General features: G+C 35.4%; 1 protein-coding gene and 1 pseudogene across 1 annotated transcript; both read right to left on the bottom strand.

The window, feature by feature from the left end:
* Nucleotides 1-3,939: 3,939 nt before the first annotated feature.
* On the bottom strand, nt 3,940-5,742 carry LOC129887284 (cytochrome P450 71AU50-like). The gene is made up of 2 exons (XM_055962329.1): nt 4,737-5,742; nt 3,940-4,638 (listed from the first exon to the last, which is right to left on the bottom strand). Exons 1-2 carry the CDS (start codon nt 5,658-5,660, stop codon nt 4,027-4,029), a joined length of 1,536 nt encoding a protein of 511 aa, XP_055818304.1. The 5' UTR covers nt 5,661-5,742; the 3' UTR covers nt 3,940-4,026.
* A 2,124-nt stretch (nt 5,743-7,866) lies between these two features.
* LOC129891624 (cytochrome P450 71AU50-like) lies at nt 7,867-8,758 on the bottom strand (annotated as a pseudogene).
* Nucleotides 8,759-12,427: the final 3,669 nt, after the last annotated feature.

Below are 12,427 nucleotides of genomic sequence, written 5' to 3'. Positions count from 1 at the left end.
AATTCCATAACCACCTCAGCTCGAACCCTGAGATCCTCGAACTACCTGCCCACTCTCTACTATTGGAATAGAAGCATGAATAAGTCTTTGGATCTGAAATTGATTGCCGCCTCTGTGTAGACCCCTACCTCCAGACGAGGTACCTGCAAAATTGACCACTATCACGGCCCCTCTTAGGGTCCCCAAACTTCTTTCTGACCATCAATTTTGCCTCCTAGGCGATGCTCACAATGGACTAGAAGTAAGACCCTTCAGGGGCCGATCTGAATACATAAGACCGAATGAAGAATGTCAAACCCTTCACAAATCTATGGACTCTCTCTGCCTCATCTGGGATCGATGTTGTAGCATTTCTCGACATCTGACAAAATCGTTCCTCATACTCTGCAACTGACATACCACCCTGATTCAAACTCTCGAATCTCAATCTTTTCTCCCTCGTACACTCTATGGGATAAAGCAATTCTCAAAAGCACTAGCAAAAACTCCTCACTCAACTAGAGGGGATCCAACTGGTCTGGACCTCATGAATGTCCTCCACCACTCTCTGGCCAACCCACGGAGCTGGAGTTTAATGGATCGAGCACCCCAGGCATCATCCATACCCACTGCCTCCAACATCTCAGAAACAATGTCAAATACTCATGATCATCCTCGCTCTTACCACCCTGGAACTGGGGTGGTTTTATCTTCTGAAAGCTCCCGTAGCACTGCTGATCTGCTATAGACATAACCATATCTGGAGCAACTTACGCATCGAAAGCTGGTGCGGGAACCAATAGTGGCTAGCCTACGTGATCCTGAACCACTGGACCTAGTTCTTCTCTAGAGTTTGTGAACCAACCCTAGTTTATGAACCTTATGGCGTGCCTACAGCATCTTGAGTGAAACTATCCAACATAACCCTCATCCTCAATAAGGTCTCCTGAAGCAATGGTGATGCAGGCTTTAGTGGAACCTGGTCCTCAGCAATCTCAACATGTGGCTCTGGGGAGGCCTCTCTGGAACGACCTCGAGCTAGTGCCGCTCCTCGGACACGGCCTCTATAGTAGCTGCTCCACGGCCTCGGCCTCTAGCTCGGTCCCTACCTCTACCCCTAGCCGAGATCTCAACAACTGCCTTGGAGAACGCCTCTCCTCTACCAGTAGATGTAGATGCGTCCTCGGTATATGCCCAAAACAACACGTGACACTTAGCACTAATGAGAATGACTCGGCATGATAAGGAATAATGAATAAAGGAAGTTTCCTAACAGTCTTCATAGCGCCTCGAAGATAAGTACAGACGTCTCTGTGACGATCCTCTAGATTCTACTTAGACTTGGCTTATACACGTTAGACCTATGAACCTGGAGATCTGATACCATTTTATCAAGACCCAAATTCGGATGTGATGGAACCTGTCATTTTCCACTAGACAAGTCAGCCTAAAACCTAACATTTAAGGAAAATAAAATAGAAACAATTTAAAATAGACAAGTAAAAAAACAAAAGCAGAAGTCTTTCAACTAAAAATAACCACCAAGACTAGTTGTCACATATACAAGCCGCTAAAACAAGACTGAAATGAAAATATGAGTCTCAATATGTGTTCAACTCTCAAATAGAGTAAAGCATAAAAGTATAGAAAAACACAAAGTCCCCTGGATGTTAATAGCTACCTCTCTCCAACTCCTAGACGTCTCGAATGATCAAAAAGATAGATGATCAAAGTGCGAGCTCAAAACCTACACAATTGTAGAAGCAAGGAGTGAGTACCAAACAATACGATACCCAGCAAGTCGACTAACAAAATTAAGTAAATCTAGAAGGATACACGAACTTCTTTCCAACCCAACCGAACCTCCATAACTATAACCTACTCAGAAAATCAGCCTAACCTAGCAGCTCATGCTAAAAGGTTCAAATAATGCTCAAATCACAGCTCAATATCACCAATCATAGTGCACAAGTAGTCACAAGTCACATGTAAGTATCAAGACTGTCACACACAGATATGTATAAAAATATATGCATACTCAATGATCATGCATGTGTGCAATCGCCGACAAAGAACTCGGCATCATAATCTCGCCGAAAATTCCTCGGCATCACTACCTTTAACCGAAAATGACTTCCATCGCACAATCCCGTCAGAAATGACCTCGACAATACAATCTCACTGAAAATGACCTCATCTTCATGATACCCCACCAAAAATGATCTCAGCATCATAATATCTCACCACAAATGACCTCAACCTCATAATGTCTCGTCGAAAATGACATTGGCCTCACAATCATGTACATCTCATCTCAATATTTTAGAATAAATGCAATTAGCATACTCACACAAGTAATAAGGAATAAATCAAATCAAACAATCAGCAATCATAATCGGACTATCAAAGTATTTCATCAAAAACACATAGATATCTAGATCACAACATATAATACTCAAATATCTATAATAACACATATCATCTTTTATTAACCTCATCGATCAATTTAGATTAGTTCATATCACGATTCAACCCATAACCACATCCACATTACTCCCCAACACATATATAAAAGGGGAATTCAGGATTCTAATAGATTTACGAAGTTTTAAGAGTTTACTTGCCTTAACCAAATCACGATCGATCAATTCACGTGACCCTTCTCTTTCCGAATATACTCTGAATCGCCACAATCTAGTCAAATGGTGTTTCACAATCAGAAACCAAATCCAACGACACAAAGAATGAGAAATTCTGGAAAAAGGATAAACAAGCTCAAATTCCAATTCCAAAATTGGGGGTTTAAATTAGGAAATTTTTAGATCGGGACGTTCCTCGTATCTTTAGGAACTCAAAGGTGAAAATCGTTTCGAAAAACAAGATCAAATCAGGTCACTATCAACATTTGAAGAATTTCTCAAAGTTCTTGAAAAGGGACCATTTTCACCAATTGAAATCACCAATTTCCATGTTAAAATTCACAATTAGGCAATGGGTTACGAAGATTAGGGGTTAAAATAACTTACCCAATAGGTTCCATGCAAAAATCCTCTCCCAAATCGCCTACCCAAGCCTTTCAAGTTTCAAAAATGGTGAAAATAGCATAAACCCCAGTCAAAACTCCTCAGGTGTCGCTTTCGCGACCAGGGGTTCGCTTAAGCGATCCCCTCCTAAGTGACCCCTGTCGCTTTTGCGATGGGTACAACGCTAAAGCGGAGGTTGCTTTTGCGACCCTACCCCTCGCTTTAGCGAAACCATATATGCAACCCTACTAAATTTGACGTTCCGAACTCAATGGAACCGTCAAAATTTGATTTCCAGGTCTCCTTGATCCGAAACTCGAGAAGTCATCAGAATTCAATTCCGGTGTATTTAATTCCGAACTATCCTTTATTTCTAGTCATCGGAATTCAATTCCGGTGCTCGATCCTCAAATGTTGACCAAAGTCAACTCTTCGGCCAAAAACTCTAGGATTTCTAACTCAACACCTCAAATCCACGATATAATCCCGAATCTGATTTCGTCAACTCTCCTAGACCAATTTCAACATTCTGGAGCTTATAGAATCGACAAAATTCTGTTTCGACACTCGAAACTTTGAATGACCTCAAATACCACTTTTGAGTCATTTAAACTTCTAAAACCCAAAGTTTACCAAAAACTCTCAACTTTTCAAGAAAATCCACGAAACTGACATTGAATATCAATCAAATGTGACTCGAAAAATCTATCGGGAGGGGTAAAACAATTATTTTTTGAAGATTACAAAAAAATGACCTTCAGGGTCACTACAGTTACTACAGGTGAACCAGGTTTCCTAAATAGAGTGATTCCCATATCATAGAGGAAGTAACATGGAATAAAATGATGCATGATCTATTTGGGTAAAAAAGAAAGCGAATGTACTGCCAATGAAGTATTTTTAGACTAGTAGGAGAAGCACACAACAATCACAAAACCATATAGTACAAACTTTTTAATATTGCTTGTAATGAAATGTTAAGTTTAGAAATACTAGTTCTCTTACATCTTGCATTGTATTTGCATCATTTGTTTAGATTGTAAGTTGGAATAGCCATTACAGGCTTTTCTCTGCATGTTACTATCCCAAACTGTTCATCAATGTCTAAATCACAAGGCTGCATACCATTTGGAAGCTCCCACTCAAAGCAATGCACCAACTGTGCCACCACAAGGCGGACGACGGTAACTGCCAGCTGCATTCCAGGGCAGTTTCTTCTCCCAGATCCAAATGATAGATATCGGAAGTCGCGTCCACGAAAATCTGTACAGCCCCCAACAAATCTCTCAGGCAAAAACTTCTCAGGCTCAGGCCAAATATTTGGATCCCTCTGAACTGCATAACAATTTACCATGATTCGGGATTCTTTTTGTATGTGGAAACCATCGACTACACAATCTTCCATGGCCTCGTGATAAAATAGTGGCACTACAGGATGCAGCCTCAGGCCCTCTTTTATAACCATGTCTAAGTAGACTAAGTTCTCCAGGTCTGATTCTTCTACCATTCTTTCAAGGCCTACCACTTGTTGCAACTCCTTTTGCAGTTTCTTCATCACTTGGGGGTGTCGAAGAAGTTCTGAGAGTATCCATTCTGTTGATGATGCTGTAGTATCCATTGCCGCTATAAGCATGTCCTGTATAGAAAAGGAAACAGGGGAATTAATTAGTGCAAACCATTTCATTCTCAAGGCTTGCACTAGCATATATGACAAAATGGGATGAAAGTACATACAAAAAGAATAGCTTTTATGTGACGACGGTCAAACTGAAATTCTGCTTCTCCAGATTGCATTATGCCCATCATGATGTCCACAAAGTCCTTGATTTGCTTCGAATCATGATACTCGACATGTTCATCAATAATCCTCTCAAGAAACTCATCAAACACCTTAGAAAGATCCTTGAGCTTGCGAGTGAGTCCCTGGAGATCAATAACACCAAGAAAGGGGAAAAAATCACCAAGATTTGGCGTTGCTGCTAAATGAACAACATCTTGAACAAGAACTTTGAATCCCTTCTTATCGAAGTCCTCATCCATGTACTTCTTTCCAAACACCATTAAGCAAGTCAAGTTAGCATTCAAGGACGTAATCTTTGCACTAAGATCAACAGCTACGCGGTCATGAGCTTCCTTTTTAAGCGACTTAATAAGAAGTTCAACTTCTTGTTTTCTCATGGATTGAAATGAATTGATCTTATGATTGCTCAAAAGGTGCACTGTGCACAATTTGCGAATGTTGCGCCAATACGCACCATACTTTGCAAATACCAAATTCTTCTGGCCATAAGCCAAATATTGAGATGCCTCATGATGAGGCCTACTAGCAAAGATGTGATCATACGTCTTGAGTACCTTCTCGGCTGCATCAGCAGACGAGGCAACGATTGTAGGTACTAGTCCCAATCGCACATACATAATAGGACCATGTTTCTTTGCTAGTTTTTGTAAATCTTGGTGTGGATTCTTGCCTAACAAATGAAGATGTCCTATAATGGGAAGTCCTGTTGGACCTGGAGGAAACCTTTTCTTCTTGTGGATGTTTAGCAGCTCATACAAGACATATCCAAATAGAGAAACCACTAGAGTTGTCCATATCAAAGTCATGGAGTTCGACATACAACAGAAGAGAAGAGAAGTAATAGTTAAGGATGCCATCAACAATTTGAAGAAATATATGCAAAATTGCTAGAATTGAAAGTCAAATTAACCCCACATGAATCACTCAACCATAGATGAGCCTAGAAGCCAAATAAATGACTCAACCAACCCGACAAGTCTAGGAATGGGACAAATGACCACACACACATTTCAATATCAGCAGCCCATGTTATATCTCTTGTTTTCTGTTTTTTTTCCTAGAAAAATATATATTTTTCATTCATTTAAAGATTATGGTTGAAGTATTTGAATCTACACTATAAATCTGACCGCCGTTTTATCTTGAAGAATATCAAAGATCAATGGATCCTTTCTGAATTACATAACATAAACGTGCCCTTCAAATTAGCAACAACTGATATCTATATCCTCCAACTTTGAATGTGCACTAGTAAACACTTAAATTTGTATAAAGTTGAATAAGTAGACACATGCATCCTATGTGGCATTCTACGTGGCAATTTACATCCTATATGTATTATATCATGTACGACACTTGCGTCCATTTGTTCAACTTTATACAAGTTTAAGTGTCTAGATGTGCACATCTAAAATTGATGGGCATAAATGTCAATTGATGCCAAGTTACACGACACATTTACGTATCATACCTTTCTGAATTGGTAAATATTTCAATTGATTACTCCCTCCATTCTATAGTAAGTGAATTTTTGAGGGATTTTTCATTGTTCAAAATAATTGAATTGTTCAAAGTTCCAAATAGATGTTTGAAAATTTTCTCATATTTGCCCCTTTTATTATTGAAGTTTTATATTTTCTAGAAAATAAATCACACTACTTGCATAAGTTATATTTATGATTTTACAAAAGGCAATAGTGTAAAGTATTATTCAAATTATGTTCTTGAATGTTTTTCTTAATATGTGTGCATTGCCTCACAAATTCACTTAATATGGAATGGAGAAAGTACTATTTAATACTACCTAATTGCGACTATATACATAGAATGTAATTTTTTACAGGATTAAGACAATTTAACAGTTCATATTGCACTATTATTCAATAATTTTTTAAAATCATATTAGAGTGGCTATGACGAGTTACATGTTGCAGATCATCTAACTTGACAGACTAAACAACTTGCCTCTCATAGGCACAAATTTAAACTAAGGCGTATTCCTATTGAACTCTTGAACTACTCTATCCAAAGTGTATCTATTTAGCACAATACGTATAGCTTTCTATTTGGTTATCTTGGATTATCGATTTAACCATTAATTAAAATCTGAAAATCTAAAATTAAATCGATAGCCCAATACAAAAACTTACAAACCATTAACCTAATAACTTGATATCAACAAAACATTAACATTTTTTTTGATTTATTTTATCAGTTAAATCAATTTTTGCACACCCTAATATAAACTAGGATGACATTTCCTCTCATGTTTATTAACTGAACCTCCCCCTCCTAACAACTACAACATATAATAGTAGCTTGTTTGGCCAAGCTTTGTGGAGACCAAAAATATTTTTTTTCCTCTTCCAAAAGGTGAGGTGTTTTGTCAAATTTTTGAGAGAAAATAAGTGTTTTTGAGAAGTAGCAGAAGTTGTTTATTAAAAATTTTAAAAAATAGTTTTTCTATAAATTATTTCTTTGAAAAGCTCTTTGAGAAAAATACGCTTAGAATCCCTTTTAAAAAGCTTGATCAAATGCTATAGCTGGTCAAAATATTTTAAAAAAAATTATGGAAAAACTACACTTATTAAACACAAAAACCAAACTGATTACCCACCCATAATTAACTCTCTTAATGCCTATTCGGCCAAAATAATTACACTGCATGCCCCACCCAATTCTCTTGTTTTATACCGTCACAGTATATATGTACTATGATTGTATCATTCAATCTTATAATATCATCACAGTATATATATATATATATATATATTATGATGGTATCATTTAATATTTGTGCAATTTTTCATGAATGTATGTTATTGTATCATTGAAGTATTTAGAAGTGTCTCATTAAGGATTAAGAATTGACTTGGTAAAATAGTGGTTGTTCCTCAATTATACAATTTCAATATCATGATTATATATGAATATTTTGTGATAGTATCATTCATGTACCATCGAATAACTTCGAAAACCTTATGATACAATCATAGTATATATATGGTATTATTCAGTGTTTGTGCTATATTATATTATGCAATTTTCTTTTATGCAATATATTTATTCTGTTGAAAAAGGTAAAGGGTAAAGAATAGCTTTTATGTGACGATGGTCAAACTGAAATTCTGCTTCTCCAGATTGCATTATGTCCATCATGGTGTCCACAAAGTCCTTGGTTTCCTTCTGGTCATGATACTCGACATGTTCATCAATAATCCTATCAAGAAACTCATCAAACACCTTCGGAAGATCCTTGATCTTGCGAGTGAGACCCTGGAGATCAATAACACCAAGGAAGGGAAAAAAACTCTCCAAGATTTGGTGTGCATGATAAATGCACAACATCTTGAACAAAAACTTTGAATTCCCTCTTGTCCAAGTCCTCATCCATGTACTTCTTACCAAACACCATTAAGTAAGTCAAGTTAGCATTCAAGGACAAAACCTTTGCACTAAGATCAACAACTACACTATCGTGAGCTTCCTTTTTAAGTGATTCAATCAGAAGTTCAACTTCTTTCTTTCTCAAGGATTGAAATGAATTGATCTTGTGATTTCTCAAAAGGTGCACGGTGCACAATTTGCGCATGTACACACCATACTTTGCAAATATCAAATTCTTTTGTCCATAAGACAAATATTGAGATGCCTCATGATGAGGCCTACTAGCAAAGATGTGATCATACGTCTTGAGGACCTTCTCGGCTGCATCAACGGGCGCCGCAACGATTGCAGGTACTAATCCCAATAGCACATACATAATAGGACCATGTTTCTTGGCTAGTTTTTGTAAATGTTGATGTGGGTTTTTGCCATCTAACAAATGAAGATGTCCTAAAATGGGAAGCCCTGTTGGACTTGGAGGGTACCTTTTACTCTTCTGAATGTTTACCAACTCATACAAGACATATACAAATAAAGCAACCACTAGAGTTGCCCATATCAAAGTCATTGAGTTGTAAGAGAAAATCCAATCTTAATTTAATCAACTATGCACTCTCATGAAGAAAAAATCCACCAATATATATATATAAAGAAATATGTAATAAAATTGTATAAAAGAGTGTGTATCAAGTAAGTAATGTATATTATCGACAACTATGTGTATTAAAATATGAGATAGATGATATAAATGTATATTAAAAAATAGTAGTTTTTTATGCAATATTAAAAGAATTGCCTTTTATTAATATGAAGAAAAAAAAAGGAACTCTTTTACCATATAAAAAAAACTTTTGTAATGTGTGAAAAGGCAAATATTTCTTTTATAGAAGAAAAAAGTATTCTCAAATAACATTTTTAACTTACAATATCAATGAGAGAATAAATTATGAAAAAATATTTTAAAGGAAAAAGATTATTTCATATTGTCTAAAAATGTGAATTAACTGATTAAATAGTTAAATCAATTAAAAAAATTTATGTAGGTATTTATGGCATAAGTTTTGCCTAACATCAATAATATACACAATAATAAATTAAAAATAATATTTGAACTTCATTAATTTCAAATAGCTTCCTCAGGAAGCAACTCTGGGCTAGGTACCTATAAAGACACTTAGTAGTAGTATTAGTAAGGTATAAATATGAATAATAATAATAATAATAATAATAATAATAATAATAATAATAATAATAATAATAATAATAACAACTAAAATAAATTCCGTCTTATAAACATGGGAGGCCTTGGAAATCGATGGTCATTTCTTTATCGGCCAATTTTAATTTGTAATTTATAATCTATTTAATAATATAAATAAAGAAATAAAATAACAGAAATGACATTCTGAAATGGTGAATAGTATAAATAATAAAAAGTAGCAACCCAAATAAAATCATCGAGAGGAATATCACTAAATAAATTAAAGGTCCTAACCACATTAATACCACTAACATGAAACAAACAGAAGAAACAAGAAATAAAATAGTATAAAAATAGCAAAAAGCAACAATCAATCACATTAACACAAAATAGTCATAGTTCAGAACAATAAAATTATAGTAGCACAATAGGGAAATAGGAAATTTGAGCAACTCAAATATCCGTAACCATGGCAAAAAAAAATATATCTTCAAACAATGAGCATGAAATAACGATGAAGGAAAGAAGAAAACGGAAAATGGGGAAAACATATTTGAGTTACTATTGGGTTCTTACCGGAAAAAAAAATACTTACTAATGAAAGTGCAAAATATAACGTATAATGTAAACTTAAACTAAATTTTCGTCTTTTAAAAAAGGAGGCCTCAAAAATCGATGGAGAGATCTTTTCATTGGCCAATTTTAATTGATATCTCCAAACACATTGTTAATATAAACTAACAAAAGATAAGACAAAGAAATATGCCACAAACTAATTAACAAAAAAAAAGAGCAACTGCTACTAAATGAAACAAACTAAAGTCATTACAAAAAAAATGAACATGAAACAATCCAAAAGTTTTTTAAAAAAAAGATCAAAAGTAAAATGAAGCAACAGTGAGTAAGATAACAAAATAAAGTAAGAAAACATCTATGTAATCAAGATTTGGAAGCATAAACAAAAATAACAACTATATATGCATAGAAAATTAAATTCTTCCTGCATATCACTTTGTAACAATTGAAAGAAAAAGAGAAAGAAAAGCTAAACACAACACAATATCAATAAACATGATAACAAAGTAATAGTTGAATTTACAATAGCAACAGTAATATGAAAAATCAAATGGAATTAATAAAAATAAGTGAAACAAAATACCAATAAATATAAACAAAGCAACCATTAATACATTTCTAATAAAACCACTTGCAGTTGCACGAACATACCTAAAAGAATAAGAACATATATACACAAACATACGTAATGTAAAGAAGAAAAGAGATATGACCGGAGAGGATATTTTCCGGTCAGATCTGGCTGCTTCATTTGTTGTTGTTCATGGAGCTTAGAGTTTGCCATTAATGGTGGAACTCATCGGGGAAGGGAGTGGGGTTTTGATGGGTTCTGTAGTGGTGTTTGTCACGATCCATCCCCGTAGGTCATGACTGAGGCCCGACCTGGACACTCATATACATACTTATCAGATGTAGTCAAGCTGAACTACGAACAATATGATAACTTACATAAGAACTCCAATGGTTCATAACATCTTCATATAAATATATCCCTATTATTTGTCTCCTGGGGAATCACCACTAATCATATCATTAAAGGACACGCAAGCCGACAAGACTGCCATTACATATCAATATCCACAGAACATCGTATAGACACAACTGAGCAACTTATACACAATCCACACATATGTCTACAGACCTCTAAGAGTATCAACAGTATCATATGACGGGACAAGGCCCCGCCGTATCCCTGGATAAATAAATATATATATCAAAAGGATCGGTACCAAAAATCTAGGCTCTGGTACAATGGAGCACTCCAAAATAGTTGAGTGGAAATTCTAAGCTGGCGGATTCCCAAAATGAGTATCTATACCTGCGGGCATGAAACGCAGCCCCTGAAGAGAGGGGGTCAATACGGAATACGTACTGAGTATATAAAGCATAAAATACCATAAAGGAGATCACATCTGAAATAAAGATTCAGGAGACAAGTATAATAATCAATAAATTACTATACCTACGTCTTATGTAATGAAGTCATGCATATCATCATCATATACCGTACCCGGCCCATTATGGGACTCGGTGAATAATAAAGTAGAATCCATACATGATAACATACCCGGCCTGTCGTAGGACTCGGTGGATAATACAATAACATTATGCACGAATAAGGTATCGTTAGCAACCATGTACAATTAGATCATCATCTGAGACTCAATAGAATGAGTAGAATAACTAACACTCGAATGCCTAAAGTATGGAATTTATTGGTCAAGACAGTGTAGTCTGTGACAGGTCCACGTCGCAGACATGTCCATGAAGAATTAACCAAGCAAAATCAAGAATTCAAGTGCGAGGCAGTATGGTCCGCGACAAGTCCACATCGCGGACCTGTGTGTGGGTAATGTAACAAGATAATGCGAACAACTATTGTAAGTGAAGGACAATAATCATGATAAAGCATGTAAAAATAGGGACTTTTATACACCAGCCACTATCCAATGTATAGAGAGCTCGAGGGGTAATAGTTCAATCACATTAGGAGCTCTAACATCAGGAAATAAATAAGGATCATGAATTACACTCGGAATTTATGAATAGAATTATCCCAAGCTTATATCATTTATTACTTAAATCTAAGACATGCCAAAAGAAAAAAAAGATAATTTTACATACCTTGAACTCTATCTACATGTCCAACGTCTACTTCTCGAGCTCGTGGGTATAAACTTAAGATGACATAGGCCACAATTAGATATCCACATCACTTACTAACTAATCTAAGTACGAATGAAACTTAACAAAATTCGGGCAATATTTCCCCTACAAACGTAATAATCCCTAAAATTCTAATTTAGCCAAACACCAATTAAAATATCAACAACAACAATACCAACAATTCTATATCAATATAGAATTAAATCCATCCTTAAGTTACTTCCAAAACAGCCTAATATACATTCGAATGTCAATACTTGTATTCACTTTTTATTTTCGTATATCCTTAGTATA

Source organism: Solanum dulcamara, chromosome 1 (assembly GCF_947179165.1).
Source record: "Solanum dulcamara chromosome 1, daSolDulc1.2, whole genome shotgun sequence".
NCBI classification, from domain to species: domain Eukaryota; kingdom Viridiplantae; phylum Streptophyta; class Magnoliopsida; order Solanales; family Solanaceae; genus Solanum; species Solanum dulcamara.
The sequence above is the reverse complement of the archived record's forward strand: the minus strand, read 5'-3'. Positions and strand labels throughout refer to the sequence as shown.